Genomic DNA, 18,874 nt, shown 5'->3' with positions numbered 1-18,874 from the left:
GTCCTTAAAGGAACAGGATGACCTGTCTTCCTCACTCATTCCTCCTTTCTACTAGCTGGAATGCAGACAAGATAGGTGAAGCTTGAGTAGCCATCCTGGACACCATGGAAGCCACAATAGATGATACACTATTGTCAGAGACTCAGAGAAGAAATCTGAGTCTGACACTTTAAAGATGCTGCCCTATCAGTTCTGAACTGCTTTCTTCTTGACTTATGTGAAATAAATTTCTATCTTTCTTAAGCTATTATTATTTTGAGCATTCTGTCCCTCACAGCCAACCAATCCCAAATACTAAAGGAGAGTTACTAAAAGAATAAGATACAAGGGCATATGCTACAAACTAAAAACGCCTACATTGGAAGTGGATATGGAACTGGATAGCCATTACTAATCTATCCTGATCTATTGGGTCCTTCATCTCTGGGTTTCCCTATGAATCAGCCCTCATTACCTTGCTTTTCTATATGGATGGCCTTCCTCTGCTTGTTCATCAGCAAGGCTGGAAACAGCCATTCAGGTCCTAAATCAACATGACTTTTCAGATTAAGCCATTTCTGTTCTTGATCTCCTAGTTCAAAGTTATGAGAGACAATTATTTGTTGCTCACCCAATGAATTGTGTCCCCCTCTCTGAAGTTAGTTGTATAATCCTCATTCAGTCAGTTGTGGCTGGAAGAGGTTGCAAGTAGGGGTGCAAAGATGGCCACTAAGGCCTCCTGGTTAAGCAAGGATTGGCAGAAAGGTACAAGTTCCCAAAAAGAGGATGTAGGCTAGGAAGGCAATATAAAATAAGTCTATTTAAGAGCAATGCATATCGACTGTCTAGTGAACAACTCGGTTTGAACAATGCAATCATCTTTCTCTTACACCTGTTCCTCCTTCTGTATTCCAGTTAATAAAATCACCATCAATATAGTTTCCCAAGCCAGAAACCTGGGAGTCATCCTTGGCCCCTTCCTCGTATTCATCCCACTCTCATGTACAACCAGTTCCTGAATTTTCAGATTCTACATCTTTTATTATTTTCTAATTCATCTTCACCATGACTAAGGCTGGTACCTTAATAGAGGCTCTCTTCACTATTTGCCCAGTTTAGTGTAATCGCTTCTTCAAATGACTTCCCTGCTTCCAGGCTGCCCCCATCCAATCTGTACTCTACAAAGCGCTCAGCCTGTTCCATCTAAATGCAAATCACTTGCTTAACCTTCCCATTGTTTTCAGAAAGAGTTCAAACCCCTTAGCTTGGCAACAGAGACTCTTCACAATCTGTTTCCTGCTTGTCTCTCTCGTCCCATCTTCTGCCATAACTTGACATTAGCCTTTCATGCTTATTGATCCCCATCATGCTGCTTATATTTTCATGACTTTGAATATTAGGGACCATAGCCTGTTCTGCTATGGCATCCCAGAACTAACATTTTTCCAGTCAATTTATTGAGACCCAATGGTTGAGTAATTTGAAAATTCTAAAAAAAGCAGAGCTTGAGGTAATATAAATCCATTCTTTGAATTATAAATGTTCTGACATCTAAACTGTGCTTAACATAAAGTATACAAGCATACTATTTTCTACAAAGTAGATGCTAAATAAATGCTCATTAAGTATCTTTAAAGGCTACTGTTTGGAAAGAAGCACATCCTATAGTGTTTTGGGGGCTGTCAAAAACTTCTAAATGTAAACAATGAAGTTGTAAAGTTGTCAAAGCAAACTGAGACAGACATGAGGAATTTTAAATGGGAAGAGGGCAAGGCAAATGGGTAAAGAGCCATTTCTACTTGTTCTTATTTCTCCTAGCAGATGCCATCCAACTACAGCACAGGAGCCAGGACCACACCTCATGCTACAGCTCTGAATTATAAATATTCTGGCTCTGAGCAAAGGATGAGCTTTGGATCCCAAGATCTTTGAGTGACGCTAGGGAACAAAGTAAATAGCATGGCCACAAAATCTGAAATATCCAGTCAAATTATTCACCCTAACGCTTCTTTCTTCCTTCTACACAAATATAACTTAAAACTTACTGTCATCTTAAATACAATACATATTATACACTGTTTCTTCCGTTTCAATTTCCAAATAAAACGAGAAAAATACTTTTAAAAAAGTTAAAAACAATGTAGCAATGTTGAAATGCTTAAAATAAAAAATTAAGTGAAAAAGAAAGGTGAAATGTACATTATAATTGTAACTATGTAAAAGTGTACACACATGAGCAAAGACTGACACAGAACAGAAGAATAAACTATTGATATATTAGGACAGGGTTTCTCAACTTCAGCACGACTCCCATTTAGGGATGGCTAATTTGTTGTGGGGGGATCTTCTGTACACAACAGGATGTATAGTAGTATCCCTGTTCTCTGTCAACTGAATGCCAGTAACATATCCCCAGTTGTGACAACTAAAAATGCCTCTGTTTGTTCTCTGTCAACTAAATGCCAGTAATATATCCACAGTTGTGACAACTAAAAATGTCTCTATGCATTGCCAAATGTCTCTTGGGGGACAAAATTGCCCTCTAGGTTTGGAACTACTGTGCTAGGGTGAGAGAAAATACAATTTTTAAGTTACGTTAAATGGGCATAATGATATTTGTTCAATAAACACATATTGGAAGGGGAAAGGAAAGCTCCTTACAATATAGCATCTAACAGCCCGTTTCCAAGAATTAGAATTTATTCAGTTCCCATTTAATAAAAAACATTGAAAAAGCTCAGGACTTGTTTTTTCTTTTCCAATCTATTATAGAAGAGAAAGCTGAATTTCTCAGTATTTGGAAAGCTGACCTGTCATCAAGCACCAGATTATCACAAATAATTCCTGTAACTGGCCTGAAAAATAAAAATCCACATCCTTCTAGCCCCCAAAATACCTGTTAAAATGTAGACTTTGCTATCTTCAAAATAGGTTTACATTTAAACCTGAATACTGAAGAATTAGTAAGACTCAATAAGGACCACATATTTTAAGACAAATAAAGTTTTCCAAGCTAAAATACAATTGCACTGGCTCTAAGTGAATCTTATTCTATTTTTACAGCCCTCTGTTCTAGTCTTTTTAGGACTATTAAGTCTGCTCCCTTGCCAAAAATATTTATTTCCAATCACTCCTCATTGTTTCTTGGCTCACATTACAAAGAATGTTTTCTGATTAAGAAACTGACGTGAAGAGGAGGCACAAGAACTGTTTCAAGCATCTCCTTTACAAAAATTCTATCCTATCAAGGTGTTGGGTTCAGGTGGGCTTCAAGTTAAAATCCTGTTACATGATCATTCTGAATGATCTTTTCACATGCATGAATACATCACCAAAATGTATGCCTAACAAAGCATTCACTTAAGCAAGGGACAAACTTTCTTTATATAAGCCTGAGATGGGCCCAAAAATGCATTTTGATTTTTTCCCCCTCCATTTTCAAAACTCACTAGGTTTGTAACAATTTACTGCTTGTATTCACCAATGTGCACTTCTCCATTCTAGTCTCTAGTTTACCCAAGACAGAAAGCTTGCCATAGTGAGGAGAAACAGAGAAAATCTTCCAAATGGTTCCAGGCCTGAAGAATACGAAATACGTAGCTCCCCAGAGCTTTGAAGCAGGAAAGCAGAAGGAGGTATCCTGTAGATGACAGGTGGTAGAGACGAATGGACATTCAGTAATGTGCTGCATGGCAAAGGAAGGGTGAAAATGGCTGTGGAACGAGCAGAATCAGAAAACTGGCACTCAGAGTGATGAGAGAAGTGGATGAGGTTGTAGCTTAAAGCAGTAGGTAACTGACTTGATGATGTCTCATGCTGAGGATACAAAAGGCCTCCAGAGCTTCACTGGGAATTAAGGTTGCCCATGACGACCACAGGGCAACAAAGCAGAAAACGGCAGTTCCTTGTTCACCGGCCTACAACCCGGGAAGCAGTGGCTTCGTGGACTTTGTAATGGCCTGGAGCTTCATTCAGACTTATCAGTCGTCAGTGCAGGGGTGAGTCTTCACCTGGAGAGCGAGAAAAGGAACATCTATCTAACTGACTGGGGTGTGCTCTAAGAGAAGCAGCCTAATTCTCAGTGCTGGTGGCTTTTGGGTCCCAGAATCCTTTTTCAGGTAGAGTCACTCCAGCCTGCGCGGCTAGAAAGGCTGAGCCAAGGGAGAAGCTTTCCTCCTGCAGTTCCCGGCCATAGTAGGGAGAGAAACGGGAAAGACCTGGAATGCTGAAAAAGAACGGAGAACAGGTGCCTTCCTTCTCGGGGCTGAGGCAGGAACCTCAGGAAGTAGGCAGGAAATTGTCTTTTGAAGAGTGCAGTGAGGGTCCGGGGTCCATCGGCTCCACCGCTCCACCGCTGCACGGCTGAGAGGGGCAGGTGCCAACTGAGCGCCGGGCGTCATAGCAACCGCGCTGGCTGCAGAGACGCTAAAGCGTCCTTCCGGCGGGAATCATAGAAAGGACGTGCCCCATTGGCTCAGCTGCTGTTCTTCCTGTGAAGACCATTGTTATGGTGCACACCATTGGCCTTTGGGGCAGGGCATTTCGGACAGAACCAAAGGTACAACTCATTCTATTGGCTTTGTAGTAACCATGGTAACATCACGGCGTGCATTCACAACTTAAAGGATAACATTTTTGTTACCCGGCATTTATAGTTCTCAAATAGCTTCCAGCCAGACATTATCTAGAGCTCCCGCATAATAACACTGGATTTGTTTTTCTAGGAGTAACTTCATTTTTAAAAGGGAGACGGTGCTAGGTCAGGAGTCATGAATTTTAGGCCTAGATCTGTAACTACCTGGGGCACGTAGGACAAATCACATTTTTGGACCCGACTTATTATTGTAAAAATGAAGAAACCGGACTTGCCTAGAATTATTCCTAGGGCTGAAATCCTTTAGAGTCCCAAGCACTGAAAATTTGTTTTAGGTAATGCGTTCCTCCGCCTATACAATGCAAAATAAAAATTTCTAATTGACACAAAATTTAACATAGGCTCAGTTAGTATCTTCATTTAAATGCCTTTATTGCAAGACTCTAGTTAGTTCAGCAAAGCTCGACTTTACTCTTGTTTAGGGGGCCCTTCCTTTTCCGGTATACCAAACATGGACTTACATTTCTTGTCTTATTCTCTTTCCCCATAGGATCCTTTTGAAAGCTCTGTCGGTTCTGACCGGATCTTACTTTCTAGAAGTGCTTTAACTTTCCTATTCCGGTATCCCAAACACGGACTTAACATTTCTTGTCTTATTCTCGTTCCCCATAGGATCCTTTCGAAAACTCTGTCGGTTCTGAACGGATCTTACTTTCTAGAAGTGCTTCAACCTCTCCCTCTAGCATAAGAGCACTTGCAACTAGTTTTTTTTCTCTGATCTAAAATACTCACTACTATCTCTTCAAACCTAAGTAACTCCTACTTATCAGTACAAGGGTCACTTTCTCAACGGAAATATTCCTTGGTTCTCCAATCTAGCTCAGTGTCCTTCTCATTTGCTCATTGACTTGTGTTCCTTTACATTATTTTTCTTTGTACATTTTCATTTGCTGTTAAAAAATAACAAAAATCTCTTGGAATTTTGACATATGAATACTGGTTAAGTGCTCAGAATGGAAACTAAACAGAATGGCAAAACGCTTTAAATAATTCCACATAGGGAAGTGGTGGTTGTTTAAGCATAACAAAACAATAGGAAATAGTTCCCAAGGGAAATAATGGTAAAAACAAATAATAAGATCACTTCTAGTTTTAACTCTATTTATCTTCATTACACATTCAAAGACGACAAGTCATCAGTCACATAAAGCAATTGATGTAGGGAAAAATCAATCTTTTACCTCCCATCCCTTCAGTACTGCAGCCACTGCTGGCAGAGCCTGTTGCTTTTGAGGTTTTGCCAATTGGACCGTAAGTTAACTTAAAAATTTTGTCCAGTAGGAGTGCTGCTTCCAGAACAGTCCTGATTACTGTAGTTATTTGTCCTCTGCTCAAGGTCACCTTCCTGATTTAATGAGTTATTTTAGTACATCTTGGAACTTCTGTTCAAGTCTTTTCAACTAAAATTTATGGTACCTCTATTATCAGACACACTGGGCAACCCTTCCCAACTCACTCCATGAAACATCATGAATTGCATTTTAAATCAAGTATTTATGTGAAGTACAGTACCTGCTTCTACCTACTTATCAAAGGTAGGTTTTCAAATTGTGCTCTGGGCCATCCTATAGATTATTTAGGGGATTTTTCTGGACTCCATTTCTTGTGCACTCCTAACCCAAAGCCCCTAAGGACAGAGAGAGCTTTGAAGACTTCTCAAGAGTTCAGGGATTGATCAGGGCACCAGCATAACAATGCCTTGCTAAGTGAGGAAAACAATAATTGCAACCATTTATTATGAATTATGTGCCAGGCACCAGACTAATCCTTTATTTTCCCTGTTTTATTTCATCCTCACAACAAATGTCATTATTTTGCAGAGACTACTTATCTCCATTTTATAAATGAGGAAACTGAAATTAAGTCAGGTGTGTACGTCTATAGAACTAATAGTTGGTACAGCTGGAGAGGTCAAACCTGGCTAAGGTGACTCCAAAGTCCACAGTCTTTACCACACTGTAATGGTTCCTTCAGGGTAGAGATCATCAATTGGTACCTGTCTGGCCCCTGGTAGAAGCCAGGGTTAAATTTCCCTGAAGAGTAGTCCTAGAATATTTGAAAGGTAAATTGTTAACTCAAACATGGAGTGAATCTAGGACAAGAAAGCAAAAAGTAAATGTAGTGGGAAGCTCATCATTCTACAGGCAATCTACCTTCAGGGAGGTGTCCCTTCCTCCTACTCCCATCTTTGATAAATTCCCAAAAAAACAACATCCTTTCCATAGTGTCAGCGTTTGGGTATACACTTTATTGCACTTTATATATCCATTTCCCAAACTAGACATGTTCATTATTAATCTTTTTAATCCTCATAATCATCAGGGCGTACCACACAGTAAGCATCAGCAACTATTTGATCTTCAAACCATGGCCACTCACACATCCATATCCATTTAACAGTATGAAGGTTGATATTCAGGCCCCACATGTGTATTCTGAGGAACATAATTCCCAATAAGCTCTTGTTTTAAAGGTGAGAAACAGCTCGTGTTCATTTTCAAAATCAAGATGACATTCAGACGTGTGTGTCAGGTCTGCTTTGCTTTTTTCATATTTAATGAGTATGAAATTACCTTTAAAAGACAAATACCAAACCGTGTTCACCTGCTCACCACTCACTTTTTCCCTTCATTTTCTCTGTCTTTATGAAAGTAAAGTATTTATTCTAGTTCTCACCATCTGTAAGAGGCCTGGTCCACCGAACAATTTTTGATCCTGTAACCTTTGACCTTCAGTTTTTGTCTTGTATAAAGGCTGTGTGCCGAGACTGAAGATGAACTACGATCTTCTCTTCTATCTCTATGCCTTTTTCTACTTCTTCCTCTGATAGCAATAACTTAGTTTCTGAATCTTTGGTTACAATAACCACAAAGGATCGTCGTGACTCAAGGATATTAGCGACCACCACTTGATGTTGATAAACTTCCAAAGCACTCCGTGCACGATCAATTACGATGGAGGAGTCAGTCTCCAACTTAAAGGAAATTACAAATGCTTTGGGAGCCCAGTCTTTAACCAAAGGAAAAAGCATTTTTGGCACCATCTTCATTGTTATCTGTACTGGAAAAACAAAAGCTTGATAAGCAAACACAGATCACTACCTACCAGGTCAATCTCATGGGAAACTAAGGAAGCAGGGGCTAAGATTTTTGGCTAGTGTCAATTTCAGTGGGATTTCTCATTGTCAAACTTTTCAAAGCATATTAAATGTTTAGCTTAAAAGCTTTGGCTCTGCAGGTTCGTGAGAATGCCTAATTGCAAGGCTTCATACATATTCTGGAGCAAACAATGTCTTATGAATAATCAGCCTTGCTCTGCCATCTTCATCACCATTAACAGAACTCTAAAGAACAGCATCACACTTTCTCAAACGGTCCCCTTTATTTTTTAAACCAGACCCTCAAATAAATAAATGCAAATAATCTATTCATGCAAAAGTTACTTTGGCAGATGCTCAAAGTCGGATTTTTAAACTTCTCAGCTTAAAATATTTCTTGCACTGGTAGAATGGCTGTTTGATTCCATTTAAAAATTGTCACTTGTAACACATCTTAGCACTGGGGAAACAGAACTTACTTTATTTTCACTTGACCAAAACTCCTACTATACCATTCTCAATCCCTTTGAAAGGGAATGTTGAGTGTACTTTCAAGATAGAACTAAAAAATACAGGATAAACTAATGCTCTCTGAATTTAAATAGTGTGAAACAACTAATCATCAGGATTTCCCCTAAAAAAATTAGAAAGTGTGATAGGGACCATATATCCATTCCGCACTTTATTTTTCTTCTTAGCATTTATCACTACCTAACATAATACACATTTGACTTATTTATTGTCTCCTCTGTAGAGTATAAGCAAAACTAGACGCAGTATGTTTCTTTTTACTGCTTTATCTTCCAGGTCCTGCAATAGTGCCTGACATATAGTAGGTACTCAGTAAATAAGTATTTGTTGAAGAAAATGAACAATCCTACAAAGTCAGCAAGTGCCCCACCAATAGAGTTTCTCCTATTTAAATTCTATTTGTATCATGCAATAAATGACTAAGAATTGCTTCAGGTTCCGAGAAGTCAGATCACCTCAACATGTCAACCACACTACTACCCACCCCATACCTCTTCCTTAAACTACAGCAACAACCCCCATTTAATCAACCCTCACTTGCCTCTCCCTCTGCCTAATTCACCTTTTATACTGATATCAGAATGTTCTCAAACAAAAACTCTATCTCATTCTCCTACTTATGTTTCCCTTGGCTCCATAGGATAAAGTCCAAGCTCCTTAAGAAATAGAAAGTCTTCTACGAAGTAAGCTGTTTCTTCAGTCTGCCCTCCACTCCCACCTCTCCCTGCTCTCCAGACTTACCAAACAACTTCAGTTCAGAGTCACTGCACATTTCCAAACCCCCGCTGCGTACTCCATCTGGAGTGACTTTCCCCACGTTATCAGGTATACCTTCTGCTCATCTTTGAAAACTCAGTTCAAGCCATCTCCAGAAAGCCTTCCTTGACTTCCCCAAGATTCACTCACCCCACGCTGACTTTACTTTGTACATACCTCCACTAGGACATTTATCACTCTGTATTGTAATTATGTCTGTGTCCAGCTCCCTCACTAGATTGTGAGGTCCTTGGGGAAGAGCGGTGTCTTATTCATCTCTGTATCCCCAGTGCCTAGCACATATGAAATGCAGAAAGGCCATCTCCAGACCAAGAGGGAATTAACCCAAGGTTGGTTATAGGGGATCAGAGCTCTGGAAGAGAAGCGCCCATCACCTGCAGTGGGCCCCCAGATGACTGGATCTTGTGTTCAGGCATTTCAGAGACAGGAATATAGAAATCTGACACGGCCGCAGCCAGGTAAAACATCGCAGAAGGGCCTGTAAAAAGAAGCACAGAGCGTAATAAATCGGAGAGGGGTATGGAATCAGCTCCTTTTCAACTCAGATTCCCCGGCTATGAGACCCATGGGTAATAAGGATGGAAAGGGGTAAGTGTCTGGGGAGAAAGGCTCTGCCTCCGAATAAACGATGGACTCCTAGGGCACGCACCTAGCGGATTGAGCGCCTGGGCCGCAGCCTGCAGCAGATGCAAATAGTCCGTCAAAGTGGTGAACTCTACCGCCAGGAAGGTGCCGGCAGCCGCAGCTTCCTGGTAGCTCTGCAGAGCCGCAGCGAAGCCAGGGAGTGCGTTCTCTTCGACCTCCAGGCTCAGTAAGCCGGAAGGGGATCGGCTGGAGGGCCGCAGAGCCGACAGCCAGGTCTGGGGAGGGAAGCGGTGGGCAAAGGGGAAAGCGGAGCGAGCACGGTACAGGAACAGGACACCGTAGCCCGCAGCTAGGAAGGCCTCCGCCGAGGTTGCACCGCGCCGCCCGCTGCTGAAGTTGTCCAGGAAGCGCACTGGCCGGGCTTCCAGTGGGACCTTGGTGCCGCCGGACGTGACCAACACCACCCGTCTGCCCTGCGCACCCAGCCCGGCGGCGAAGCGAGCCATAACCTCGGCCCAGCGCGCAACACCGGCGGGCTGGGGGAACTCAGCACCCAGGGCCGCTTCCGCCATGAATCTCGGAGTTCCCCCGCACTTGCGCACGCCGCTGGGCCGCCGGCGCCACGCCCCCTGCCCCACGTGGCCTAGGCGCCGCCGCAATAAGAGGACCGGGGTTTGCTACCGTACGCCGGACGCCAGCTGCGGGTTTCCCCACGTCTGGAAATGCGTGGTGCTTCTGCCCCTCATCGCTGCTAAATTGACCCTAAACAGGAGTCGGCTGGGCAGGCATCTGGAAGGGTCACATCCCTCTCATACTAATAGTTTCCTAGCCTGGGTAAAGAACAGGCCATTTGACTCTTACCGGCCACCGTACAGATCTTCCTGCCCTTGAACTCCGCTGGGGTTCAAGGAGTGCCGTGCCATTTAACCTTTGAGGCTTTTGGGAAGCGAGGGTTGTTTGTAAACCCACAAGCACGCTCCAGGTGCTAGTCAAGCCACGCCTCCCCCATGCCCTTGAAATGCGGGAACGAGGCTGCCCCCTCGTGGTCATGTGACACTGGCGTCCGGCGTATCCTCTCCAGGCAACCGTCCTAGAGACCGACAGCACTGGCAGCAACATGAACGTGATCTACCCACTGGCGGTGCCTAAGGGGCGCCGGCTCTGCTGTGAGGTTTGCGAAGCACCAGCCCAGCGGGTGTGCGGGGCCTGTACAGTCACTTATTACTGGTAGGCCCCGAAATGTGGCCCTTGGGCGCCTCAACTCCCTCCCTCTCTCTGTCACTGGTCTGGGCCTGGGTTCCCTTAAGGCGGCTTCAAGACAGGCCCCTAAGACTTCTGTGCCGTCTGCCTCCTCTTCTACTCAGTCATTCGTCTGCAGATGTTTTGTTGAGCGCCTACTGTGTGCTACACACTGTTCTAGGTGCTAAAGTTACTGAGGGAACTCTGCAGACCACGTCCCTCAAAGCTCTAACTCTCAAATGCGGCAGACCATAAGTAAGCAAACAGAAAACAAGATAATTTCAGAAAGTGATAAATGTCATAAAGACAAAGGAAATGTGATGGGAGGTTGGGCAGACTGCCTCTGTGAGGGTAGACTTAATCTGAAACTAAAGTTGGAGCAGCCTGCCATGGAAATGGCTGGGCGAAGAGTGGCACGGTAAGGCTGTGAGGGTGAAAAGACGGGTGCGTTTGCGGACTAGAAAGAAGGCTAGTTTGTCTAGTGCACAGTCAAGACAGGGAGGGTAGTTCAAGATGAGATCAGTTTTCATCTATTCAGCATAAACATTCCTTGACCTTTGTTTCAGATTAGACCCTGTTTGGGGCCTAAAACAGCTAGGTTGCTGACTTTCAGAAACCTAAGCTAGAGCAGACTAACTTTTAGTTTAAAATATAAAGTCATTATAATACATGGTAACTGACAAGTGCTGTCACTCAGGGTGTGCTATTCCCTGGGACCTGTAAGGATGGAAGCAGGTGACTGGGGCACTATCTGGAAAGGTTCTCTGATGAAGGAACATTTGAGCTGAGTCTTGAAAGGTCAGTAGGAAATTGCTAGGGGAATGAACAATATAAGAAGGAGAGGTAGGGTACTCTGGACATCCAGGACTACCTTGGTGAAAGGTGAAAGAACAAAGTTTATTGAAAGCTGGGTAGAAAAGCTGGTGGTGTAAAGAGCAGTCACTGTTTTTCAAACTGCAGTCCAGGACCTTTAGCAGATTATGAATAAATCACAACCAGCATTTTAAGACAATAATAGAATAAAAAGTATCAGAGTAATCCTACTTGAATCATCTTTTGAAACTTTTGTTTTAGTGCTTTCTGTGCATATGTGTGTTTGTCCTGGTAAAATGTATTTCATGTTATGGATTTAGTAAAAAAAAAAAGTTTGAGAATCATTGTGAATAGTAGTAGTAGGAGTTTAAACCAAAAAGATCAAGGTGAGGGCCAGTTACATAAAATCAAAGTTTGGAATTTATCCTGTGGGGGGCCATCGATGGTTTTGACATGCTCTCATTTGTGTTAAGATGACAGGTAGCAGTGGGGAAGATAGTTGGAAAGTAGACACTGGAGGCTGCGTAACTGATTAAGAAGTTGTTGCAATGGTCCCAGTGTAAAGTAAACATACCTCTCTCAGACTAAATTAGGTGTCTCTCCTCTGTACAGCACTCTATATGTCCCCTATCCTGACATTTATGACATGGATTGAAATCAGTTGTTTAATGTATTCCTCACTAGGCTGTATGCCTCATGAGGGCAAGGATGGCATATTTTCATTGCTGTTACTTTATTGCATTTAGAATATAGTTCAGAAATTATAACAGAAACTACAAAGTCCTGATTACCTCTGTATGTTCATTTTTCCACCACACTCACCCCCTCTTTTCCTTGATGTAGTTACAGAGACTTTCTTTCAGTTCTAATTTGCTAAGTCCTTTCCTCTCTCAGTTTCTTTGCCCAGGCTGTTCCCTGTGCTGGGAACCTCCCCTTCAACCATGAATTTTTCTGGTTGCCTTTCATCCTTCAGTTCTCAGAAATGTTACTTCTTCAAAGAAGTCTTTCTAGAAAACCCAGTCTAAATACTCTCTCATTTCCTTTCTCATTTTTTTCTTCACGTTTCCTGTGCTTTTACATTTTTGTGTTTACGTGTTGAATATCTGTGTGTTTTATGACACTTAGTGCCCCCACATACCAGGCACTGAGTCATCATTTGTTGAATAAATGAACTTCTGAATGGATAATAAACCTATTAATTTGTCAGGAAACACAGAGGGAGGAGGTAGTGGCTGACAGACTGGATTGGGAACACAGAGTTTGAGGGGCCTTCAGGTCACTTGGGAGATCTGGCCAGTAAACAACTTTAAGTACCGACCTGGCACTTGGGAAGATTAGATTCCTTTGTCTAGTATGAGCATCCAGATCTTCCCCTGGTGCCTTCGGAAGCAATTCCTTCTTCCTCTCAACTCATTGTACAGTTACTCTGTACCTCACAGTTGACTTATTTCTCTTCTTCATTTTATTTGTTGACAAGCACATTATCTCAATTTTATTATGCTCCATTAATACAGGACATTATGTTGAATATGTGTAGAAGAACTGTCGTATGTATGCTGTCTTTTGATCTGTGTCAGGCCCATCTGTGTACTCCCCACAGTCTCCAACAAAGTGTCTTGAAATAGTTGAAACTAAATATTTGATGAATGCATGAATAAATCATCATGTCCTATGCTCTTATCTTCCATTATTTTCTTTTCTCTTCTTTCGCTACTTTTAATTTTCTTTAAAGCCTTCTCTTCTTCACCACCCCCTCTTTCTCCACATTTCTATATCCTTGTGTCCTGGAAATTTCAAGATTTTTCTATATAGTAAATCGGAGGTAATTTTTCTATGTCTTCAAAATGGGGGCTTTAATATACTCTTTCTCACAGGGTTGGGTGTTTTTTTGTTTGTTTTTTAATTAAAGTTTATTGGGGTGACAATTGTTAGTAAAGTTACATAGATTTCAGGTGTACAATTCTGTATTACATCATCTATAAATCCCATTGTGTGTTCACCACCCAGAGTCAGTTCCCCTTTCATCACCATATATTTGATCCCGCTCACAGGGTTTTCATGGTTGACTGTAAAGTATCTAGCACTGTGCCTGGGACCAAGCTGGCACTCAATATTTATTTATTTTGTTCCTCATACCAAATTTAAAGTGCAGGAAGGACAGTCAGCTTAAATTTGTGAAAGTTTTTTTTTTTTTCAAAAAAGTTTTTTTTTCCTGATTATAGATGTAATTCATGCTCACTGCAGAAAACTTAAAAATACAAAAAATAAAGAAGAAAAATAATCCATAATCCCATACCCAGAGAGTAATAACCTGACATTTTGGTGAATTTCCGTGTGTTTTTTTCCTATAAATCCATTTATGTTATGTATTCTGTGTAATTTCCTGCATATCTTTCTATATTGTTCCAAGGGAATAGAACATTTTCTTAAAAAGGCAATTTTACTAAAGTATACATTAAAGTATTACAGACAGATAAAAGAGGCTTCAATACTATAAGTTAGCAAATCATAGCATATAGATAAGAGTAATTTGCAATAATTTTTCCTTTCATTTAACATTATGGGATACAAATTAAAATGCCTTTGCTGGCCAGGAAGAGAAAACAAATGGTGAACTGGTTTTCAACAGAAGGAATCAGTAGGGTATATGGTGAACTGGAGAATGAATTCCCTGCCTAAAGACATTTAAATTCAGTTTTAAAAACTTGATAATGGCCAAACAAAACAAGTCAGTCTTACAAACTACTTAATTGTGAGCCCTGATTGAAAACATATTTTTAGCTCCTTCTTTATGGATGGCCATGTTTTGGGTGTTAAGGGTGAGACAGATGAATAAAGAGAGAGCTCACAAATATATAAATAAAATTCACTTTATTTAGAAAGGCAAGACATGCCAAATACTCTCCGTGGAACAAAAGTTCAGGCAGCTAAGTAAGTTAATATTTCCATTACTCACACAATTACTCATCAAGTCCTTGTTTGATAAATACCCCGTGGAGCTCCACTATTTCTATATCCTGACTGTTAAGTGCTTTTATTGATTTGTTTACAATAATTGTCTATCAAAAAAAAACCCTTAAAATGCTTTATGTGATTTTTATGAAAGCAGTCCCAGTTTATAAAGATATACTTTATTTCATTTCTGTTGTCCCAGAAGCAAGAAAGGAGAGAGGGTGCTATATTTTATAGTCTGACTGCTTTTGTGCTAGAACAGCAGAGTTGAGTAGTTGCAATAGAGACCATATAGTTCTCAAAGCCTAAAATACTTACTGTCTGGCCCTTTACAGAAAACTTTGCTGACCCTTGCCCTAGATTATTGTTACCTATTTGGGAATATGTGTAAATGGAACCGAACAGTTAACTTTCTCACATTTAAGTAAAAATGTGTAACAGTCCATAGAAATGCAAAAACCCATGATTGTATGTATCTAACAGTCTTAATAATGCATGAAGCAGTTATATGTCAATTATACCTCAATTTGAAAAAAAGATAAACGTGGGGGGAAAAAAACCAAAAACGTGAAGCAATTATTTATTTCTCTCTTCAATTCTGATGGGCGAAATATAATAAATAATTCAATCACAATAGTTGGACACATCAGTATCCCACTTTCAATAATGACTAGAACAACTAGACAGAAGATCAGCAAGGAAATATAAGACTTGAACAACACTGTAAAGTAACAAGACCTAACAGATATCTATAGAACACCATCCACTAACAGCAGAATATACATTCTTCTCAAGTTCATATGAAACATTCTCCAGGATAGACCACATTTAGAGCATAAAAACAAGTCTCAAATTTATAAGGATTGACATTATACAAAGTATGTTCTCCAACCACAGTGGAATGAAATTAGTAATTGAAAACAGAAGGAAATTTGGGAAATTTACAAATGTGTGGCAATAACAACAAACTGTTAAACAACCAATGGGTTAAAAAAGAAATCACAAGAGAAATTAGAAAATGCTTTGAGATGAAATGAGAAGGAAAACACAACATACTAAAACTTATGGGATGCAGTTAAAGCCGTACTCAGAGGGACATTTACAGCTGTAAACATATACATTAAAAAGGAAGGGATGCTTCAAATCAGAGTGGAATTCTTCCACTTTAAGAAACTAGAAAGAGAAGAACAAACTCAACCCAAAGCTAGCAGAAGGAGGGAAATAGTAAAGATTAGAGCAGAAATAAATGAAATAAAGAATAGGAAAACAATGGAGTCAGCAAACCCAAAAGTTGATTCTTTAAAAACTCAAAAAAAATTGACAAACCTTTAGGTAGACTAACCAAGAAAAGAAAAGAAGACTCAAATTACTAAAATCAGAAATGAAAGTGGGGAGATTGCTACCAACTTTGCAGAAATAAGAAGTTATAGGGCCGGCCCGGTGGCTCAGACGGTTGGAGCTCCGTGCTCCTAACTCCAAAGGCTGCTGGTTTGATTCCCACATGGGCCAGTGGGCTCTCAACCACAAGGTTGCCAGTGCAACTCCTCGAGTCCTCAAGGGATGGTGGGCTCCGTCCCTTGCAACTAAGATTGAACACGGCACCTTGAGCTGAGCTCTCGAATGGCTCAGTTGGTTGGAGTGCGTCCTCTCAACCACAAGGTTGCTGGTTCGACTCCCACAATGGATGGTGGGCAGCGCCCCCCTGCAACTAAGATTGAACACGACACCTTGAGCTGAGCTCCCGGATGGCTCAGTTGGTTGGAGTGTGTCCTCTCAACCACAAGGTTGCTGGTTTGACTCCCACAACGGATGGTGGGCTGCGCCCCCTGCAACTAGCAACGGCAACGGGACCTGGAGCTGAGCTGCGCCCTCCACAACTAAGACTGAAAGGACAACAACTTGACTTGGAAAAAAGTCCTGGAAGTACACGCTGTTCTCTAATAAAGTCCCTTCCCCAATAAAATCTTAAAAAAAAAAAAAAAGTTGTAAGAGAATACAATGCACAACTGTATGCCAACACATTAGATTACCTAGATGAAATATATTCCTAAAAAGACACAAACTACTAAAACTGATTCAAGAAGAAATAGAATATCTGAATAGATCTATAACAAGTAAAGAAATTTAGCTAGTAACAAAAAACTTCCCACAAAGCAGAGTCCAGGAGTAGATGACTTCGCTGGTGAATTTTATCAAATGTTTAAAGACAAACTCTTCCAAAAAATTAGAAGAGGAAGGAATAAATCCCAATTCATTTTATGAGACCAGCACTACTCTGATACCAAAAGAGACAGACATCACAAGAAAAGAAAACTACAGACCGATACCCCTTGTGAATAATGATGCAAAAATACTGAATAAAATACTAGCAAACCAAATGCAGCAGCATATAGAAAGGATTATACATCATGACAAACTGGGATTTCTCTCAGGAAACAAGGTTGGTTCAACATACAAATATCAATCAATGTAAGACACCATTCTGAATAAAATAAAGGACAAAAATCCCCATGATCACCTCATTAGATGCAGAAAAAGCATTTGACAAAGTCCAACACATTTTATGACAAAAACGGGTAACAAACTAGGAATGGAAAGGAACTTCTGTGACTTGGTAAAAAGCATCTGTGAAAAATCTGTAGAGAAACACATAGTTAACATCATACTTAATGGTCGAAGACTAAAAGCTTTATCCTCTAAATTCAGGAATGAGACAAGAATTTGCTTTCACCACTTTTGTTCAACATTGTACTAGAGGTTCTATTTGGGGCATTTATACAAGACAGTAAAATAAAAGGCAACCAACCTGAAAAAGAAGGAGTAAAAGTACCTCTATTTGCAGATGACATGGTCTTACATAGCAAAAACTCTAAAGAATCCCCCACTACACACCCACATACAAAACTATTGCTAACGTAGGCTTTACTATCGCCCTAGACCTAAGCTCAGCCACGCAAAACCTAAAATTTAAACACCCCTCCGCCTCATTCAAATTCTCCAACCTACTAGGCTATTTCCCTACCGTAGTACACCGCTCTATGCCCCTAACAAACCTAAAAAAAAAAAAAAAAACAGCCTCCCTCCTATTAGACCTAACCTGAATAGAAAGTATTCTCCCTAAATCAATCTCCATACTCCAAATAAAAACCTCCACCCTAGTATCAAGCCAAAAGGGCCAAATCAAACTGTACTTTCTCTCCTTCCTCCTAACACTAACCCTAAGCCTAATCGTATTTATCCTCCACGAGTAACCTCTAAAACAACAACCACTCCCACAAGCAAAGACCATCCAGTAACAATCACCAGTCAAACCCCATAGCTATACAAAGCAGCCACACCCATTACCTCCTTACTGAACACACCCACAGATCTTCAACACTATAATAACCCAATCCCCCATGCCATTAAACTCAAGCACACCCTTCAACCCCTCACTATTCAATACACATAAAACAAATAAAACCTCAACAACCAAGCCAGAAACAAAAGCCCCCAACACAACCTTATTAGAGACCCACACCTCAGGATACTGCTCCGTAGCCATAGCAGTCGTATAACCAAACACCACCAACATTCCCCCCAAATAAATTAAAAACACCATTAACCCTAAAAAAGACCCACCAAAACTTATTACAATACCGCACCCAACACCTCCACTCACAATCAACCCAACCCCTCCATAAACAGGCGACGGCTTAGAAGAAAAACCAACAAAACTAACAACAACAAATAATACTTAAAATGAATACAATATATGTATCATTATTCTACATGGAATCTAACCACGACCAATGACATGAAAAATCACCGTTGTATTTCAACTATAAGAACAGTAATGACCAACATTCGCAAATCTCACCCACTATTCAAAATCATCAACGACTCATTCGTCGACCTACCCGCCCCATCAAGTATCTCTTCCTGATGAAACTTCGGATCCCTCCTAGGAATCTGCCTAGCTATTCAAATTCTCACAGGACTTTTCCTAGCAATACATTATACATCAGATACCGCCACAGCCTTCCACTCCGTAACCCACATTTGCCGAGACGTCAACTACGGCTGAGTCCTGCGCTACCTCCACGCCAACGGGGCCTCCATATTCTTTATCTGCCTGTTCCTACACGTAGGACGAGGAATCTACTACGGCTCCTACACATTCTCAGAAACATGAAACATTGGAATCATCCTCCTCTTCGCCGTCATAGCCACAGCATTCATAGGCTACGTACTCCCATGAGGTCAAA

At 40.9% G+C, this 18,874-nt stretch overlaps 3 protein-coding genes across 6 annotated transcripts in view; 1 reads left to right on the top strand and 2 right to left on the bottom strand.

Annotated features, from left to right (window-relative positions):
* Positions 1-10,246, bottom strand: part of CCDC30 (coiled-coil domain containing 30) — a 98,933-nt gene extending 88,687 nt beyond the window's left edge. The window contains 2 exon segments of the mRNA XM_033115461.1: positions 9,413-9,516; positions 9,688-10,246. Coding sequence (XP_032971352.1) covers positions 9,413-9,516; positions 9,688-10,195 — 612 coding nt within the window. The 5' untranslated portion in view covers positions 10,196-10,246.
* PPCS (phosphopantothenoylcysteine synthetase) lies at positions 6,861-9,712 on the bottom strand. Of its 2 annotated transcripts, XM_033115459.1 has the most exons (3): positions 9,688-9,712; positions 9,413-9,516; positions 6,861-7,693 (listed from the first exon to the last, which is right to left on the bottom strand). In XM_033115459.1, the coding sequence occupies exon 3, from the start codon at positions 7,680-7,682 to the stop codon at positions 7,365-7,367; it is 318 nt and encodes a 105-aa protein (XP_032971350.1). In that variant the 5' UTR covers positions 7,683-7,693; positions 9,413-9,516; positions 9,688-9,712; the 3' UTR covers positions 6,861-7,364. The 2 variants fall into 2 exon arrangements, with proteins under 2 accessions (XP_032971350.1, XP_032971351.1); XM_033115460.1 differs by lacking the exons at positions 9,413-9,516; positions 9,688-9,712 and adding an exon at positions 9,195-9,405.
* A 465-nt stretch (positions 10,247-10,711) lies between the features above and the next one.
* The window catches only part of ZMYND12 (zinc finger MYND-type containing 12), a 47,817-nt gene continuing 39,654 nt past the window's right edge, over positions 10,712-18,874 (top strand). For 2 of the 3 annotated variants that reach the window (XM_033115457.1, XM_033115455.1), the window contains exon 1: positions 10,712-10,850. In XM_033115457.1, coding sequence (XP_032971348.1) covers positions 10,741-10,850 — 110 coding nt within the window. In that variant the 5' untranslated portion in view covers positions 10,712-10,740. Of the gene's footprint in view, positions 10,851-10,893; positions 11,118-18,874 lie in introns of those variants that run through there. The other variant, XM_033115458.1, reaches the window with a different exon arrangement.

Source organism: Rhinolophus ferrumequinum, chromosome 9 (assembly GCF_004115265.2).
Source record: "Rhinolophus ferrumequinum isolate MPI-CBG mRhiFer1 chromosome 9, mRhiFer1_v1.p, whole genome shotgun sequence".
Taxonomy (NCBI): Eukaryota; Metazoa; Chordata; class Mammalia; order Chiroptera; family Rhinolophidae; genus Rhinolophus; species Rhinolophus ferrumequinum.
This window is presented reverse-complemented; position numbering and strand designations above follow the sequence as displayed.

Bases quoted from the DNA above. Each gene is read 5' to 3' on its own strand.
- PPCS (XM_033115459.1), bottom strand. From the start codon at position 7,682: ATGAAGATGGTGCCAAAAATGCTTTTTCCTTTGGTTAAAGACTGGGCT.